The following is a 21,099-nucleotide window of genomic DNA, read 5'->3' on the forward strand; positions in this document are numbered from 1 at the left end:
ATTTCTAAGTTTTTAATCTCTCTCATCATCTGATAACTTAGGATGAGGTTACTAGTAACCACTCAGAAGGAATAATTTTTGTTATTTGAAAAAGCACCACTTGTACCTTTTCATGAAGAAGCGACAGAAAAACCCTTGATCACTAATATTTAAACCTTGGCTCATAAATGCCTCATTAAAGAAAACCAGAAATATTATACCATATTTACATGACAGTAAAGATGATGCTTTGGAACTGAAAATCCATTTATGGAATTATTATATTTGCATTTGCTGATCCTTTCCTAATCTCAAAAAACCCGCAGAAATTACAGATTAGTCTTTGCTCCTTACAATAAAGTGCTTTATGCAGAATCTGAAGGTGGTATATGTAACACAGAAAAATATCCTGAACTTGTGCAAAGCAGTTTGGAATAACACACTTCTCAGTATCACATGAACTTTAGAGACAGTTCAAATAATTGTGTTTAATATCTAAAAATTGTTCTGATAGTCAGCACATCCTTCTTGTGCTGCTTAACACAACTACATCTAACTATCTAGTAATATACTCCTTACAAAGAGCACTTCTGAAGTGACCAACTAATGGCACTTAAGCCCATTTCTACTTTTGTTAAGTGATACTAACTTACTAGGGAGATAAGCATAATTTGCCGCAACAATTCTTTCGTCTAACCTTAACATAAAATTCTACAAAAACCAACATAAAATTACCTGTTGCTTATTTGTCAAGACTGGTTTTCGTTAGTTTAATAATGAAATCAAGTCAATGTAGAGTTATAATCCTTTGCATCATTCTAACACACCAATGTCTGCAATTTAAGTTTTGTGGTGCAAGTGAGCAGCACCTTCGATACCAGTTTTACAGTGAATTTTTTTTTTCAACTGATTTCATAAAATTTTTCTTCACCTAAAAGAAAGAAAAAAAAAAGAATATATTCCTGAATTCATAGGTTAGAAAGCTGACTGCTCTATAATTCCCAAACCCATTGTCCCAGTAAGCATGTTTATTTTAAATGCACCTGAAACTAACACTCCATAATCAGTCTTCATTTATACTTCGAATATCAGTTCATTACCTAAACTTGCAGAGAGATAAGCTTCCAACATAACGATTTTGCATAAGACATCATTGTCTAAACATATTACATAAATGGTGAGGTAATCATTAATTTATATAGTAAAAGACAACACTTAGTAGAGCTACCACTAACGTGGTACTGACCCAGCACTTCTGAATCAGACATTTTAATATCATTAACAGTATACTTTTTCATAATTTAACAAACGAGAAAAAGAAGGCCAAAGTGACTTCTGAATTAGGTGCAATAGCACTGTGTTCAAACCCCATATTTTATTATTCCTTCAGTTACATTTTTATTCAATAAATACCTAGTTTTCATGGAATACATCATGCTAAGTCTTAGATGAGTAGCACAGAGAAGTTGGAACTAGAACTATAGGAACATCACACTAAACAAGATGAACACTGGGCCACTGGATGAGACATTTTGCAACATTTATATTACACAAGTTTCAAACAGTGATCTCTAGGTAAATGCAAAAGTTCCTTTTTTTTTGTTGTGTTTTTTTGTTTGTTTGTTTGCTTTTTACAAAGAGGGATTTAACACAAGTACAGACTTATTTCACTTGCTATACAAGGACTCTGCCTTCAGAACTGTGCAAACTTGCATTTCTGAAGTTATCTTCAGAGAATGATGATAACACAAGCTGTTTTTCCTTTCTCAAACACTCATTTTCAGGAAGTAATTTTAAACAGAAAATCCCGAAACATTCAGTTAGATCACCTTGAAAGATTTAACCTTTCAACATCATTTTATGAATAGCTCTACGTTAACTTTTTGTCCACTTGACTAAATATTTTATGTCTGAACATTTGGGGAACATGTTACCCAATTTTTTACTGTTTCCTCTAAGAGCAGACAGAGCCAGTATCTGTTGGAAGATGTTCAGATTCCTCTCTTTTAATTGCCATGCACCAAACCCAGCCTTTTCGAATGGGAAAAATAATTCTAGGTCAATTTTTCAATGTACATAATCAGACAACTGCAAAACAAACTTCTGGCCTAATACAAAGTAGTATTCAGAATTGTATCCAGATCATTTGTGGCAAAGTGTGGGTAGAAAAACATGGTGGTGATTAATCACCAGGCACCTATGATACAGAGCCTATATCATGCTTAAATTTGTCAGAAGTGACATTTCTATGGCAAAACTGAAAGGCAGTAAAAGAAAGACTACTTACTATTTTTATAATACTGAATGACAAATCAAGTGGGTGTGGAAGAACCTTGTGCATACCATTCAAAAGTGATTTTGGTCTTCCAGTAGCTATCAGAAAAATGAAATTAATTGTATTTTTCCTTTTTTAGTTAAGGAGGTTGGACAAGTTGGAATTTTACAGAGTATCTTTCTACGTTTCACATGTACTCAATCAGGTTACTTTGTACCTATGATGAAGGGAGAAATTAACACAGAAATCAGAGTCTGTGCAACCCCAGAAATGAAATGTAATCGGCTATGATTCAAGAGTAACAACATATATTAGGAAAGAACTTGTAAAAGGAGCAGCTGTTGACATTATTTCCTGAGCCAAACCTTTTAAGGTGTCAGTGAATAGCAGTCTGTACTTTCACTTGAAAGCACTACAAGAATTGCTCGGATGATGTCTCTCAAGAGTTTAGGAGTTTAACAAAATCCACAACTTCCCCTGAAGATCTCAATACTATGCTTTTAAATCTGTACCAGAGTGATCAAAGAATGCTTCAACACAGAGCATAACAAATACAAATGGCGTTACTTAGAAGGGCATTTTAATGTACGTACAAATACTAAAACTTTATGTTGAACTCCCAGGATCATTTGCAGGCAAGAAAATGACAACAGATAAAATCATTTTGTGAATCTGATCCAGCTCTACCATACAAGACAGATGCCAAAAATAAAAGCTTTTTTTTCCTTTCAGGAAAAAAACCACCTTAAATGTACAACTTCGGCAAGCTCCCAAGCTTCGAAAATTAAAAGAGCAGGTGGATTTTAACTGAACTTCTCAATCTCATGAGACATTATTTTCTTTCTCCTCCAACATTTCAGGATGCTCCTCAAAAGACAGGAAAGAGAATGAGACACAAAAGCCATTTCTATTCAGTCTTCTTTGTGCAAGGTATCCTGGAAAAGTCTGCATTCTTGTGTAAATTTGCTGTTGAAACAGAAAGGAGATTATTTTAAAATGTGTGCAAATATATGGCAGCACTTAGGCTTCTGTTTTTGAGAATTAGTATAGAAGAAAGAAATTTGGAAATTACCTGCATGCAAGTATTTTTGCTAACAATACACAGTACCTTTAAGGAAAAACAAGAACCAAAATGCTTTTACAGACAAGTAAAGTGTTCTGATAATTTTGATTCCAGCTAGTTATGCCTTCTTTCTCTTAATATAGATAAAAATAATGAACTGAGAGTAATCAAATAGCCTACAGTGTTTCACAATATCTGAATAACTAGCTAGTAATTGTATTTCTACTAAGTTTCATATCTGCTTGTAGCGTAAAAGCTGAAAGTATAGTTCTGCAGTTTAGAAACAAGAAGCAGCAGCAGCCAGGCACTGGAATAAAATAAAAAGCAATTTTCATAAAGTCTGTATGAAAACATATGCATCTAAAAGAAATGGGTAATCATTTTACACTGAACAATGAGAAAATTGTAGCAATCTTTTTATGATCTAAACACGGTTACCTGCTTGAACAATCTACTTTTCTTGATGGAGGGCTTCTATGAAGGCTTCAAGTTTTTCCTGGATTTCCCGAACTTTTTCTGGAGGAATTAAAAAGATCACCATTCAAATACCTACTACTTAATGGAGGACATGCCCAGAAAGAAAAAAAACCCACAAAACCAAAACACACAACCAACCTGCAAACATGAACAAAAACTAATGCTGTATTAATATTACCCTATGCATTTAGTTTCTCAATTACTAAGATTTAGAACATTTTTCTCCATCAGAAGACTCATAGAATGGTTAGAGTTGGAAGGGACCTCAAAGATCATCTAGTTCCAACTCCCCTGCCAGGAAATAAAACCCTGTCCCACTTGAAGAACTTCCACAAACATATTTTATGATTACCATGCTAATTTAGTAATTCAAAAGTTTACCAAAAAAATCCAATACTCGAAATGTTGTATTTCAAAAAAAATGAAGTTTCCATCAGATCATGCACAGCAGAACTACTGTACACCTGTTACCTGTACGGAGAAGTTATCTTTTAAATAATGTTCACTAATCCTTTTCTCTTTTAATCAAATATCCTTATTGTCCACAGCAAGTGTCACAAACAGCATTAATCATTCTAAAAAGAGTTGAAAGCTCGTGCCCTTTCAGTGGGGAGAATTTCAGGGAATCAAACATGAAGATTCAAGACATCTATTCAAAAGGTCATGCACAATGTTAAGAATGTTTAAAACTTGCACTTTATTTTCTTGTGTTTCAGTAGTAACAAGACAGATGCAGGCAGAATCTTATTTTATATAAATACTAAAGCTGAGAGTTTATTTCTCTACAGAAACGCAACTTGAACACAACTACTAAGAATGAAAAGGCAACATTGATGGGGAAAAATTCAGGGATTTAGGCACTGTTCCACACTTTTCTCAATTCCATACAACACTTGTCATCATACAACCTATTTGATCTATTAAATTGCTTGTGAAGCAAGATTTAGAACATAGCTGGAATCCAAAGCCTGCGAGATTTCCTGCTTCTCTCTCACCACATCCTTATTTGAAGTTCCTTCTGTGTGTGATTATAGCCACGAAAAACACACACTTCAGAAATATGAAGAAACAGAGGGAAAGCAGTTGGACAGACAAAAATAAGTTAGATGAGCATAAACACAGGCATTTTTTTTTTCCAAGCCAAAATTACTATTGGATTAAAGCTGTGTGTTCCTTTGTATGAGATACAAGGTTCGAGCTTTTCTTTATTTTTTTTTAATCTTTTATTAATGTTTTCTTCTCTTTACCAATACCATATGTTATAAACTTGCTTTGCTGAGCTGAAATAGCAGCAGAACAGAAAGAAAAAGAAAACAATCAGCCTTAAATGGGACACATAAGCATGAGTGGGGGAAAAAAAAAGACCTCCAAAGAGAATGCTCTAAGAATTTAGCTAAATGAACTAAAAGTTTCATCCAGTAACAACGAAACAATCCCACAGACAGTTATGAAATCCATTTTAGAGTAATTATAACACTAATGATAATAATAATAAAAACTCAACACAATGCTGTAGTCTTGTTCTAACAGAAGCAGAGAATTTTAGGTAGCATTTGAAATAAAATATGGAAAATAGCCTGCACGAGGACAAAGAAATCTCAAACTTATATTTATCATGCCGTTCTTAGGTGATGAAGGGCAAGCCACTTGTACTTTCAACACTTCAGTGTTCCCTTCCCCAGTGGTGCTTATCTCAAACACAGATATACAGTCAGGCTGAATCACACTCTGGGTCTTAAAGAAAACACCAAAGAACTTCCTTGAATTTCAGTTGATTTTGTTTTTTTAAAGTACTTTAATATTAAATGAAGACTGCAGTCAGTGTGAGGGCAAAAGGTGTATCTTGGAAGTCAAGAAACAGCAGTAGCTGGTTCTTACCAGGGAATAAATAAATAAATAAAATCCTCGATTTGGTTCAGCAGAGAGAAACTTTGAAAGCTGCCAATGAAAATAAAGTAGTCCCACGATCACTTCTGCCAAGCACATTCAAAGTGTTTTCATTGCTACCTTTTTAAATAAAAAAAGAATATGTATTGTTTGCGTGTCAGTATACAAACCTCTCGTGTAATGAAAACATTAATTCTATGGCATTTATTTAGGCAACTGCTTAGCTCCGCTTCCAATACTGATGCTCTATGTATGTTTACAAAAGTAGCCTTTGAAATAACATCCTGTTATCTTGGACAGAGCTGACGTATTTTTGGAAATTAATAATCCTGGACCTCACCTTTCAAAGTGAGCAGCAGTTGCCAGTGATAACTGGAGATTAGATCTCAGGACCCAGAAGATCTCTTCATGTTGTGCTTTCAGTAGCTTTATTTCTGATGTGAATATTTTTTTTTTAAATTGCTACATGCTTTCCTCAAGTACATTCTTTATATTGATCAAGCCATTAGAGTCAGCGAAAGCAGGCTGATTGAGCAGTATTAAATACAAATATTTTCCCTTCTCAACCTCTCACTAACCAGTACTGAAAATTAACAGCATCAGCAAAAATCTGTAATTATTATTTCACCATTAAAAAAAGGTTTGTGCCTACAAAATCTATTTTAATTTTCTGATTAGGGCATATTAAAATAAGAGGACAGACAATATGTATCCCATCAGAATACACTGAATCAGCTGTGTTTGCTCAGAGAACAGACATATTAAAATTGCCTCCATATTATGAGCACTTTATTAGTTTTTATACTTGGACTGAATTGAAATGATTGCTTAACTGTAATAATTATGAGGTCTTGAGGTAATTTAATACTTTGAAAAAACATGCTGGCTATTCTTAAAAAGAACAGTTACAATGACTGCCAAATAACAGCAATTATTCATGCTATGCCCTGTATTCTTAGCAGTAGCAAAGCCTTTTGCAGCAGCAGACCCCAGCCAATCTGTAACATTTTCCCACAAGTCTATTCTGTAGCACAGAGAAGCAGCCTGCTAAATTGATTTATTTTTTAAATAGGCTAATGGCAGAGTTACGCATTTACACAATACTAATCTTAATAAGCCAGTCAATATAAATGCTTGGGTCGAACTCATATAATGAGAGCAAGTGCAGGGTCTGCAATTCTAGGATAACTGTCCATAGTTTCATCAGCACCATGGGATACTGCATTTGGAACAACAATTAATTGTTACAATTCAAGTCGGATGTTACCCGTTTTTATTTGGGGAAGTTCTCTCTGTGAAATGCACAAGCTGAGTACCCACATTTGCAGGGGTTTGATTGACACATGGACAAAATATTAGTGACTTACACTTGTAAACTATAGTACCTTTTGTTTTGAGGGAGATTTAGCAACGTGTCAAACCCAGAACATCACTCAGATTTCCAATAAGAATACTTGCTATATAAGTAAATTAAGGGACAGACACAGGTGACCTGTTGCTCTTTCTAGGTTTTGTGATACAATGCCTTTCTATCTGCAAGTAAGCTACAGGTTAAAAGCAGTCAGCTTGCTAGCAAATTATTTTTCTAACAGGTTGAACAGCAGAAGGCTGTTAATGTACTACACTCTTATCATATGGTACTGCAGAGGTTTAAATGTATACTATTGCTTACACCGGACTCCAGAAAGATGACGTGGTCTTTGGTAGTTTTAATGGAGACCTGAAGTTACAAATACATAATTCTTCCAGCACCTGTTAAACACTGATCAAAAATCAAATGGAATCAATGAAGAATAACTGTAACTAAACCCTTGTTTCCATCTTCAGAACAGTAAAATTCACAGGCCTATGGGCAATGAATGGCTATTCTACTTCCCATTTACCCTATGTTTACCTAAAAGATAAGCTGGTTCATATAACTCATTACGCCTCTTGATCTGGTCATGAATATTCCCATAATCTTCCCTCTATATCCCATAAAACGTCACTGACAGAATGAGGAAATTCTTTATTCAGATGTCTCGAGATCCTCCCTCATTCTCAGTCTCCTTATCTCCATATGAAATGATATTGCTATCCACTCATTTTCTTTTCATTAATCCTGTGATCCTAAATCTAAAAGGCTCAAAACCAGACTAATTGATTTGTAATGAGGATTTGGATACACTGTGAACACAGAACGACGCAGCCACAGATAAAGTTTGCTTTTGCTAGTATCATAAGCGGGTCAGAAGGGAAATCCCTGAAATATGAAGTGTTACAAAGAGTGCTTACTAAACTGATGCTGCCTTAGATAGCTGAGCTTATCTACTAATTAACAGGACAGAAGCTGGGGATTCACTGCTAAAATTAAACAGCTAAAGTCATCAAATGAATCTCCTGAGGTAAGGCCAAATAATCCCAAAATAATATTAAACACGAATCACAAAAGCCAAATATATTACTGGCTTATTTCAACCATGCTTTAAACAGCAAAAAAAGTTTTCTAGATTTTTTCAACTGCATTAATCGGTTTAATAAAAGACGTGGCCTCTGCCAACAAAACCTGTCTTGCTTATGCTTCTCAAGATAAATGAATTTTGAGACATTCAAATCATACATACTTACCTGTAACTAATGGTTACAGTACAGAATTTTAAAGATGCTCATGTCTGTCTGTGCCACAACAGGGAGAAAGCTGCATTAGCCTAAAAGAAAAGCTGCCTAAAGCTGCTGATTTAGGCAAATCAAAAGCTTTCCCTTCTTCTGTTTATAACTTTGCTCATATGATATTAATTTTCAGTTGCAGCATCAAGAAAAACTGTAAAATGTTTCTGGACGTAGATCCATCTTTATTTTAGCATGAAACAACCATGATAAAAACATGTTAATACCTCATTGTAAGTCCTCCTGTACTACAATAAAGTGATTTCTACCTCAAACTAATGTTTACATAGCTTTGATATTTGAAAGCTCACGGTTATTACTCCTTTTGCTCTGGATTGTGCTTAGACTTTAGTCCTCTCTCTTTTTTTTTTTTTAAAAAAAATCTTCCTTCCTCTTAATTCCTTCCTTGCCCATAAACTTTCTCACTGCTTGCTGTGCTACTTCTACGTTATGGTTAATTACCCATAGAGGCGGAAATGTTGAATTTACCTCTGTGAATGCATCATCTTTCCTCTAGTAAAAAGGAAAGCCCAGTCTGTAGTCAGATTTCATCAGAATGCCCAGAACAACACCATTAAAAATTGGCAATGTCGATCCACAGTTTCCTATTGAAAGTTGACTTTTAGCTTAGGGCTACCTAAGACACAAACCCCATAGTTGTACACAACCCCCTACGAATAGTCAGGTGGAGAACTGGTGGAGGGGGTATGAGGGGAAATCATCTCTTAAGAATGCAGCCTTTTGTACCACATTCCTGGATTTTCCCAGGGCCAAGCAAAAGCTTTACTTCTTGTTGAAAAAGTACGAGGCAGCATGCTCCCAGCCAGTCCAAGTACTGCCCCAGAAAGCAGCCTTTCCACCCGCAGACCTGCATCGACATGCTTTCCTCCGTCTCACACCACCACAGCCTCACAGCCACTACGATTTACTGGTCGTTGCAGGGTCATGTCCTGCTGAGTTTCAGAAAAATCCTTTGAAACTACCCACCACGTTTTTTGCCAGTTTCCTCTTGTTCACATATCATATTTTCCTCTGGATGAGGCCAAGAGGAAAGCTACAGGGTTTTTTTGTTGTTTTGTTCTTTTTTTTTTTTTTTTTGGGGGGGGGGGGGGGGGCAGGAGCCACAAAACCACCCAGGCTGCCCTTAAAGAGACAGAACATCATTTATCAGCTGCAAAGACAGATTTATAAGTAGAGGGCCCCCTCTGTTCCTTTAAGGCTGCAAAACAGATGGGAAGTGAATGGACAGTCAAAGGGTCAAGAAAACACATGGGAGGTGCTGCTTGTCTGCTCTATGTATGTTCCCAGCATAAGAAAGAGGTCAAGATTGTAACTGCATGGCCGGGTGCAGGAAAGGCCTTTTCTTTAAGCTGTTACAAAGACAAATGCTGCTCCTCATCCTGCTGTCAAACTGCTATAAATATTGGTTTGTCAAGAGAGTTTCAGCAGCTAAAAGTTTTTTTTTAAAAGGCTGAGCAGGAGGATGAATCAGGTGAATGATTCTTAATTAGCTCATTAGTGTAATAAAAGCACTGCAGAACCCTAAAAAGTTTAAATGGAATTTATAATAGTTCATGGTGTAAATCCATGAACCATTAAAAATATGCAGCCTTTAAAATGCAAGCTTGCAGAAAATAGCTAGCATACTCTTTAGTTACTAGTAGACTGAATGGAGATGCTAACCGATCCTACATCCTAGTAGCTTTCCTTTATTGTTACAAAATGTTTCTTATGCGTATTGCAATCTATAATGAGATTTGAATTTGCAGCCAGTTTAGTTGAGTTCTTTCTATAAATTCTGACTTCAATGTATGCTCACTGGAATGGGATTATTATGATACAAAAATGTTGTTAATACATTTATAAATCAGGCTTCCCTTTTCAGACATATAAAGCTACACATCGACCATAACATTCATCAGAGGTACTGAAAACTTTTCTATTTGCCTTAAATCTCTTCGCTATCCTGATAGAAAAGGTATTTTAATCTGAGCAACATCTAGAATACCTGTACTCCAGTTATCAGTACCAGAAAGGCAATGAGAAGAACACAGCCATGATTTAACTATCCAAGTGTGTCAGGTGAGATGATTTCATTATTAAACAGACACAAAATATTTATGTCCTCTCAGAAACTCTAGAACAAGACAAGATGCTAAACATATTATTTTAATATCACTATTAAAATCTCCAAAGGTCAGTTAACATACCCATTTCATGCATATGAGTTCATCAAACACTGCCTGCTAGTGACCTGGTTGAAAATCTCCTTTTGCATAGCATTAACAGGAGAAAACATCAAGAAGCCTGTTTCCTACACAGATATATATACAGTGTACATTTTTTCTTTTCCTTGTTCCTTCCTTCCTACAACTAAACCTTGTAGAGGCTTAGTTTACCTCTAAACCAGGAAAAGATCACCTCCAGATTACATATTTAGCCCGCCGTAGAAACATAATAAAATCTTAGTCTTAAGAAGTCATTTTAGATAGAAAAAAAATAAACATGACTTCAGTGATGGCAGCTGAGATTTGTTGCAAGTATTAATATCATATTAATTATTAATCCCTGCATATCATATCTGAGCAAAGCTATCAGCTGCCTGTACAAAATAGTATCATCTTCATTTTGGACTAAAGATAACCAAGCAGCAGTAAAGAGAGCTTGTCTAAAAACACTTCAGCTCTTTTTACGTTATTTCAGCATTACTAATAACGCTTTTTAGCATCAGAAACAGGAATTGTGCATTGTGTGCTGATGAAATTGTACATTACTAATCAATCAATGTCTTGACCTATAGCTGCCCCAGATTCACAAGCAAGACCTCTGCAGCTTAACGAAACGACTTCAGCGACACATTTCCCCCCTCCTCAGTTGAACAGAACAGAAGCTGACTGTGTTTCTTGGAGTGGTCCCTGGGGCTCCTCAGGCTGGCAAGCATGAGGTCTTCCTATCTCTTGAGAGAGCATATGAGAACTGAGGTATGGGGCTGAAGCAAAACTGGTGACTCTGTAGACTACTAACTTTACACAAGATATGTTTCTACAGGCTATTTCACATCAGTCCCACTTGACCACATAAAAGAAACTAAGTATTACCAAATTGTGATGCGAGGTCACAAACTAGTATACGTTTCTATACTGTCATTAAGGTTAGCTTAATGTACGAGTGATAATTAATCTATATTAAGCTGACAGTTTGAGAGTCACGATGTCTGCAATAGCAAGGTAGGACTTGGGCACCTTTCAGTCCTCGGTCTCTAGATTTTTAATTAAAACTGTTCTAATAACTCAGTCTTTCAACAGAATTTAGCTGTGCTGCTTACTGGACAGCTAGAAGGAGCTTAGTTGCAGAATGACAAGGCAACCTCATAAAACAGACTCACATCTTGAATCAGACCTACGGACGGAAAGATTTAATTGCAAAATCAAAACTGTTAAGCTAGAATGAATTAGAACATGATGATGCTCGTTATTTTGTGTGGAAACAGTGAAAAGCATAAAGACAAACCAGAAATACTACCCCATGTTTCATCCAGTAAATAAAAAATTACCTTTTTCTTATGCATATACAGGGACATATACAGCTATGAACGTAAATTAGTCATGTAAAGGCTATTGTAACCTTAAGGCTATAAAACTGTAAAGACACTTTAACATAAAAAATAACTGGTATATGTTGCTTCTCCACTCAAAATAAAGCATACTCAGTAGTTAGCTAGATAATAAAATAATATGCTATTAAGACTATTTACGTGAAAGTCTCTCTAAAATACAAAGTCAAAATGAAATGGTGATGAGATAATTTTTAGATCATAATATATTTAGTTTCTCACTATCAAAAATGAAGTTTAAGTCATCATGTCTTGAAGAAAAACAGGTTGTTACATTATTTTTTTCTTAGTTTGTTATCATTCCTAGCTGAAAATATTTCCTTCCCTTTTGTTTTTATATAGACTTCCAAATTATAAGCAAAGTGGAGTCCACTACAACATTAACATTGTGCAACATACATGACATTGACTTCTCCAGCTTTTGGAAATGTGAATGTTACACTCCACAGCTCCACACTAGTGCAAAACAAATACATACATTGGTCAGTCTAAAAGTTTGCATTAATACGAATAGTAATCTCTCCATGATAAGAAACTATTTAAATTTTGATTGATAGGTGCCCTCATAAGCAACCAGTACTAAAAAGAAAATAGTATCCAATTAGATATCCTTGCATCATTAAGGAAATTTTAGGAAAAAAATTAATTTGGCAGGCAACACCAGAATGACCCTCAAGTACAAGAGACATGGGTCTAGGGTAAGATTAAGAGGCATTGAATGTGTCATTACTCATGTAGCAGTTTATCATTATTTTTCAACGTCAACTTTAAGTGATAGGCTTCGCTTAGTCAGTGGCAAATGTGCTGAACTTTGTAAGGATCCGTTTTGGAACCTGGACATCGGTGCCTAACTCTTCATCAATAACTTCAAGAAATCACAGCAGACAGACTTTGGTCATCTGGGATTCTTAACTTAAGTAAACCATCACTCCGTCACAGGAGGTTTACAAGTGATGTATGTTCTCCCTTGAGCATTACTTCCCTCTCTGAGGAGACACAGCTTTTTAAAGCACTTTCTGCCATGACACAAAGCAGGAACTACCTTATCTGCACTTTGACATAGACCGTCCTACACATTCTTCTGGTTTTAATTCATTGTTTTGTGCAGCTGCCCCAAAACTCGGAGAGGAAAAAAAACACACCAAATTTAAACATTCAACCAGTGTCTTTCATGTCAAAGCACACTTGCTTGGGTTAATTTCATAAATTATCCACATGGAATTAAAACCACGATAATCATGCAAAATCAATTATTTTCATTCTGATGGAGTACCAGAAAGTTAGCAAACCTACTAAAAATGGGGTGCATTGTTGTTGACTTGCTCATGTTCAAAGGCAGGGGAAACTGAAGACACGACCGCACAGACCGATTCCAAGAACGTTGGCCCCTGACCTCCTGCACCATGGAGCACCAGGACCTCTACAGACCTCAAAGGGAGCACAGGAGTCACGCTGCCACCAGCACACACACTGGTGACACCAGCACAAGCTTGAACTCGTTAGACAGACAGCCCACACGAGCACTTTATTTGACTGACTGAGATTTGGGCAGAAATGAATGTGCTCTAGATGACAACCAGGCTCTGATAAGATGCAGACCATATTAATGTCCCGGGGGAAGCTGCTGGCAGGGGACTGCAAAGACAGCAGCTACCCTGCACATGCTTATTCCAAATTGGAGATCTGTTTGGTGATTCTCAGAGGGAAATGGCTGCTCTGCTTTTGTCTAGTTAAAAGGCCACGTCTCCCGGTGCAACATTCTGCAACTCAGGATCAGACTATAACTGAGTGCTCCTCACTGCTACGATCAGCTGAAAGGAGCAAAGCAACATGCTGCCAATTCTGTGAATTGTCTCACAACTAGGAAGTGACCACATTTTTTACTTACATAGCTTCTAAAACTCCAATATTTAGGCATTGCAGAAGAAATGATAGCACAACATAATCGTAATTCTGCAGATTCTAATAAAACTACTCCTCCATTTGGATTTCCTAGGATGCTTTCCTCTTCCCCATGTCTGTCTTTGAGCAGCGGAGGCAACATCTGAGCTCTACATTCAATTATCCTCAAAATTATACCTTTTTTCCTGTATCTTGTAAACAGCGAAAAACACATCGGTTCTGAACAAGCACCTCAAGGATCAATTTAAGGGCTACTAACCACTGCCTTTTGAGCTGTTTTGTCTGGCTCTGGTTTCTAGGGGAAAATTACCCAAGATCTGCTTATTTGAGAGAAGATCTTTCCCCCTACAGCTGAGCTCTGCCCCCTATGAAATGCTGTGACCTTTTAAAAAAGTTGAAGCCCATAAGAGAAGAGAAAAATGGAACCAAAGGCTTTAGAAAGCCAAGTCAAAGCATGATTTTAAGGGACACATGTGATCAACAATGTCATGCAGGACAGAGGTCAAATCAAAATAGTGTTGAGTCGTCATCTCAAGGGACTGAAATTTAATTAGGCTACAGTAATGACCACAACATAGGATTAGTTTCACACAACATTTTTATCCTGCAGCTAACAGCAATGAAAGAAAAAAAAAAAAAATGAGACCACAGAGCAAGTAATTATCTGCAAAGTACTGCTCACAGACTTTATCCCCAACTTTGCATAAACACGTAACAAAAAACGAGTTTCTCTTGGATTTAAATCAGTTTGTTAGATACAACAGACACACGACAGAGTCCACTCACAGAGCCCACTTGGCTCAGCCAAATATATCACAGGAATTCCAGATCCCGAGTGAGCAACTTGCATATGGAAGCACCAACTGTAGCTAACATTAGCTTTCTAAGTCCATTAAAATGGCAAGTTTATTATATGCATATATGATATTAAATCATTCATGCTCAAAGGTTTACATTCAACACTAATGGATTCAACATAAGAAAAAAGTAAGTTAAGAATTTAATGCAGTGAATTTAAAGCAATGACTTCACATATAAAACTTAAAAGTATTTTACTGTAACACTAGTTTATTGAGTTTTTACAGGTTTTAATCTTTACAAGAAAATAATTAAGTTCTGCAAGCTATTATATTTCATACCTTATAAATGTGTGACAGAATTTAAACAAATGGCCCTAAGCTATCTTTTCTTTGTGTAAGGACTCACTCCCCAAAAGTTTCAAAAAGCTTTTGTGCAGAATGAAGTCTCAGCTAGGCCACGACACCTGTACAGGTGTCAACATTACTGACAAATGAACTTTGAGGCTGACCCCTTCACATTCATACCTAGTAATTTCAGGATCAAGTTTCCACAGGCATTTCACAAGCCCCTTCCCACCTCCTGCCAATGACTCTCCTTGTCTAAATGTACGTGGTTTTACTTAAAATTTGGTGAAGTTCTGGGTTTTTCTTTTTTAACTTGTGAGGAAACGAGATGTTAGATGAATAGTATGCTGACCCAGGAAATGCTTTGCATGTACTATCCTTGTACAAGTTTATCCCGTGCACATAAAAGATTCCTTTGCAAAGTTCATAGTTTACCTGTTTAGAAAGAATAAAGGAGAAGAATTAAGTGAAGACAGAGTGTGTGTATTTCTTTGAGGTCTGTAAAATTTCACATCTAGTGAAGTCAATGACAAAGCTCCTGCTGACTGCCTGAAGCTAGGATTCACCTTAATTTTCAATGTACATTTGCACCACCTAGTAGGTTTTAAATCCTACTGCAATATGAATATATGTAGCTTAGGTTTAAGATAAGACACTGGAAGATCCCATTTTCTTTCCAAGATGATTAAAGCATTCAGTTTATAACAGCTTTTTTTAGTAACAAAGCTAACTAAACTAATACTTTCCATGCAGCAACTGAGAAAAAAAAAAAAATCACCATCTATTGAAGTCTTCATAAATTATATGTCATAAAAACAAAAAAACCCAGAGAATGGAAAACAAGAAGGACAAGGCTAGGCAAGTGCCATCTTCCTCCCAGAAACCAATGCCCACTGCCCAAGTCATGTTCATGCATCAAAAAGCAAGAAAAAATAACCAGAGAAGGAGGCTTGGCACCAGCTCTGCTGCATGCTCAACCTCCCCACTCCTGTAAAGGCCATTCATTGCCATCTTGTGTTGGAAAGTTGTACGGCACCTTAATTACTGCACAAAGTTCACACTATTGAGGAAGTTTGCTTTGGCCCATTATATAAAAGCGCAAGTCCAGCAGAGTAGAGTTCTGGAAACAATTAGGTAGTTCTGGGAAGCTTTTCACTGAGAGCTTTTAAAAAATGGCTTTTCACTGAGAGCATTTAAAAAATGGCCATGTTAAAAAATAGTCTACAGAAAGTTAAGAGTTATCCACATGCTATTAATTTCGCATAGAACTATAGAATATTTCTGCTGAAATTACTACTCTATCATTTGTGTTAAAAATACAACAGCAAAAAAGATAAATAGAAACAATAGAAAAAAATAGAAAAAAAAAAAGTATTACCCAATACTGAAAAATGTAATTAAAGAGATATAGTTCTAGGGAAGGTGTGACTTCAGAGAATAGTCTTATATAAATAATCAACCCACTTTAGCATTGCCATCAAAAAGATCCTAAAACTCAGCAAATGTCAGCAGTTTTAAAAAAAACCCTGTTTTTAACAAGTTTTGCAGAAACTCTCCCCCCATTTTAAAATACATTTAAAATTTTAATATTTTCAGTAAGTTTAAAGGCAGCCTGTATGAATTCAATGTCAGTTACTTTGGAAACGTTAAACATGAATACAGGAGAAAACAGCATGAACTACTAAATACTGTAAAAGATTGCTGATAGAATTAAAGGATATCTACTGACTGATCCATCTTCTAAGGTATTGTAAAAACAAGGGTAATTAATATTTTAAAAAAAGAGAAAGTGGAAAAACTTTGCGTACAGCTACACACACTTGTGCGTAACAGCCGTAAGCATTGGAAGGGACTGACTTGCCACCATTAAGTACCAGATTTTCCCTCCAGTCACAAGCAGTGCCTTAAAGCCTGCAACACAAACAGGGCAGTCCTGACCAGAGGCATTTTTATGAGTGGAAATTCTTCTCTTAAAATACTAATGTTTACCATTGTACTTTTAGCTCCCTCTAACCCATTTTACTTCTTACAGGACCTACCACATGGTATATTTCAGATACTGATTTAACTAAGCGTAGAGTAAAGTATTAAGTTGTGTGGAATATAAGTTTCAAACAAAAATATTTTGTCTTTCAGCAACAAGAACAATCAAGATACACACACCAACTAGAAAGTAAATATAATTCTTTCTGTTGCTGATGAGGCTATCCAAGATAGAGTGAAAGATCTGGGAATGTTCTTCAACTGACAGACAAGTTTGGTGAAGAACTTTGCTATAAATAATGCACCAGAGTTGTGAGGGAGGTTGTAAACAACTGCGGTAAAACAGGTTCCTACCAATTGCTGAATATGCTCGAAGTACCCAGTTAGACATGCAAGAGACAGATGACCATTTCCTCTTCTTTCTGCATCCTCGTCAAAACAATAAACATATCTCGACTGTACCTACAGTTTAAAAAACATAGTATGGAAAATGACTAGGCCGATGGGCTTTGAACTGGCTGTTACTTCTCACAAAAGAACTTAGCAGTCCGAGTAGATAGTCCAGTGCAGCAATCGGCTCATTGCTCAGCAGCAGGCAAAAAAAGAAATAGACTACAAGGAATTACTGTAGAAAGACCAGATTAAAGCCAGAAACCAGCATAATGCAACTGTATAATTCCATAATGCAGACACATTTCCAATACTGTATCCAGTTCTGCTCTTTCACCTCAAAAACCTTTTAGTAGAACTAAAAAAGGGGAAAAGAGTGGCAAGGCTGACTGAAGCTATGAAACAATGTCCATGCAAGGAGCAACTACACAGATGAGAACTTTCCAAGCCAGTAAAAAGAAGAGTAAGCTCGGGTAGCGTAAACATCTATGAAGTCATGAGTGGCACAAAAAATGAATAGAGAAAGATTACTGAATGTTTTTCACAGTGCAAGAACTAAGGAGAACCAAATGAAACTGGCAGGTGGCTCAAAAACAAACAAAAGGAAGTACTTTTTCGCACAATGTGTAGTTAAACTCTGGAACTAATTGCCACAGGATGTTGCAGATGCCAAAGTTTACATGAGTTCAAAAAGCAATTAGAGAAATTCACAGGAGGGAAAAAAAAAAATCTATGAATGGCTATTAATCACAAAGATACTACCTCAGGATTAGGAAATCTTGGAACCACAGATTGTCAGATGCTGAGAGAATATAACAGACAAGTACTATAGTGTGCTTTAACCTGTTCCTATGCTGTTCCCTAAGTATCCACGCCTGCTCATTGCCAGGGACAGGTCACTGGGATACACCTACCATGGGTCTCTTTCAGTAGAGGTATTCTTACAGATTCATTGTATTTTAGGACATTTTTAAAGCTGCTTTTTCCAATTCAGCTATTCATCATCTGCTCTGCCCCTTTTTGTATCTTACAGTCTTTTCTTCCAGATGGTCTTGAGTCCTAGGGCTTCTTTATTTCCATAAACTTAGTAATTGTTCACTGGTACAAGTATCATGATGATACTTATGATAAGGAGTACGTTTACATTACGTTTAAAGCCTTTTTTTTTAAGAAAAAGCAACCTTCAATACATTAGAAAATACGCAGTTTATTAGAAACTGATCAAAAGATTTTACACTCTTTATCTAGAATAAAACCTGAGAAGTAAACAGTGAGAAGCAGCAAGACTCAGGGTCTAAAGGTCATCAAAGGAACATTCATACATAGAGTTAAAATACCATTCAAGGCTGTAGAACACAGATAACAAAACCTGCTCAAATAAGTTTTGAGTCTTATATGAGCTCTCATTATGACACTGGTCACCCCTGTTAGAAACAGTTTGACATTAACCAGTATCCTGAACAAACAATAAAACACTTCCAGCACTTCAGCATCAAGACTGATGTAACAGAAGAGAGACAGTGTTGCCATATCATAAGCATCAAGAGGAAGTAGCCCAACCTCAGGTATATAAATAATTTAGATTTGCAAGTACAGTTTCCAATCAGGAAGTGAAGCTCAGCCTCATATTTACAAATTTAGACTGGAAATTAAAAGACCGTTTGTAACCATCAGAGGAACAACATCCTGGAACATGTTTTCAGTATGAATAGTGAGCCCCAACAAGTTAACTGATTTAAAGACGGAGCTCAAGATATGTGAATGAGGTGGGTTACATAAACACAGCTGCATGGAACAGAGACAGACTGGACTTCATGATTCAGGAGATCCATTCCATTCCTAATTAAAATACAAATGCTTTATGAATGTGTGTTGTGGGAGTCAGGATTTCTTTTCCTTAAGCAGAGTCCTGATCATCACTAAATGCTTTAAGAAAGAAATTACTTGTAAGCCATCTGAGAGTTCAATGCTCTATGATATCAAAGTCTTGTCTCAGGAGTATAAAAAAGCCTGCATCACAGAAAAGCACTCTGTTCGCTAAGGGAAAGGCAAAGAAATCCTTTTTTCCTGTCATTTTCTCATAAAAATTCTAACCACTTAGCAATAAAAGCATGCAGAAAGAAGAGAGAACATCGCTGATTGGACTACAGCGGTAGTTTTAAAATCTTCCCATAGGTACAATAAAACGGAACATGTCATCATATATCGTTTCATACTGAATAACAATTACTTCCTTGGAATAACGCGTGTGGGATCTGTGACCTCCTGAATCTAAAGAGAGAGAGAGTGCAGTGATGGTGTTTTCGCTACACAGTGATTTATGAAATGCACACTACAAACTTGAAGCATATATACTAATACACAGATATCTAGGATTATTAACATACAGACAGGCTGCTCTTACAGGTCTAGTCTTAGTTTACAAAATAACAACCCCAGCTGTAAACTGCATTGAAATGGGAGGTTATTCCTGATGCTGGTGAGAAGCAAAATTGACGATGCAAAAAATTCCAACTGGAATTCAGTGCAAAATAAAGACAGATTAACTTAAACATTATGCAATTGCTAGAGCTCCTTTACTTTGTTTTGAAATATGGAATATTTAAGGATGAATCAAAATCTCCAAGTTTCACTCTATACAAGTATTTGCTTGGGAAAAAAATTAACATCCAGCATCAAAACAAGAAAGCAAGTAGCACTGCTCACTAATAAAAGGAGGTAACTTCCTCACTAAATACCTATATTCACTATGCAGGCTACCACTAGTTTTATCTCAACATACAGAGAGAGCGGAAAAAGCCTGATTTTGTAAAACACATTCCACTCACTCTAAAAGAACAGCTACATGAAGGTTGATACAGGATTTCAAAAGTGACATATTTAAGAAAAATTCAATTTGTGGTATTAATTAAATGCTAGCACTTGAACAACCCCTATCACATTAAATGTTCTCAAGGAGAGTGGTCAGAATTTGCTTCATATCAAGCTAGTTCCAAAACACTATAGAGTAGGTACTTACTGAGATCCTCCGCAAGCTGGACCCTCTTGCCAGTTAGGAGCTTCACCTTTTTTTCATTGTCCTCAGCAAAATCTTCAAGCACTTCCTTTACATTCTTCTCCAAGCGCCTTACTGTAAAAAAAACCCAAAATAACAAACAAATGAAAAAATGACCTAGAGACAAAATTTTGGTAAGGTCTGTGGGAGACAGTGTGTGTCATCACACTAACTAATGTAGTTGGAGAAAAGGCAAACTTCTGAACACATAAGCCCCTTGTTTGGGCCATTAAGGCAGGAAATTATTTGAGAAAGATGTTTACATTTCAAAGGATATTTTCCCTCTGAAATAAATCATTATTGGATGACTTTAAGAGGAGAAAAATATTTGTAGACTGCTTTGCAGTCTATTAAATTCAGCAGTTTCTTTGAGACTGTCTGGCAAATCTTTTATTGTAAGTATCCTTGCTGCCTCCTTCTTAACAGTTACACTTTTGCTTTCAACACCACCCTCATCAGATGAACAAAGGCCAAGTCAATAAAAGGTGAAAGATGGAAAAAGAAGCTGAAGAACTGATGACACAGAGAGGCGTTGCTGTATATACAAGGCTAAGAGGAATCAAAAGCTCTTTCAAGCAGTATTATGTCTATCTTAACACTCATATCCTTGCCCTTTGTACTTACAGGGAATACCTCTCAATGAAACTTCCTAATTTTCAGTCCAGCAGCTGTCAGTGAGGTAGG

General features: G+C 36.3%; 1 protein-coding gene across 7 annotated transcripts in view; it reads right to left on the reverse strand.

The window, feature by feature from the left end:
- Positions 1-1,272: 1,272 nt before the first annotated feature.
- OPA1 (OPA1 mitochondrial dynamin like GTPase) overlaps positions 1,273-21,099 on the reverse strand; it is a 55,034-nt gene continuing 35,207 nt past the window's right edge. For 6 of the 7 annotated variants that reach the window (XM_086618003.1, XM_086618001.1, XM_086617999.1 and 3 more), the window contains 3 exons: positions 20,380-20,490; positions 3,756-3,833; positions 1,273-3,220 (listed from right to left, as the gene is read on the reverse strand). In XM_086618003.1, the coding sequence (XP_086474129.1) occupies positions 3,769-3,833; positions 20,380-20,490 (176 nt within the window). In that variant the 3' untranslated portion in view covers positions 1,273-3,220; positions 3,756-3,768. Of the gene's footprint in view, positions 3,221-3,755; positions 3,834-14,846; positions 15,423-20,379; positions 20,491-21,099 lie in introns of those variants that run through there. The other variant, XM_086618000.1, reaches the window with a different exon arrangement.

This window comes from Tauraco erythrolophus, chromosome 11 (genome assembly GCF_009769465.1).
Source record: "Tauraco erythrolophus isolate bTauEry1 chromosome 11, bTauEry1.pri, whole genome shotgun sequence".
NCBI classification, from domain to species: Eukaryota; Metazoa; Chordata; class Aves; order Musophagiformes; family Musophagidae; genus Tauraco; species Tauraco erythrolophus.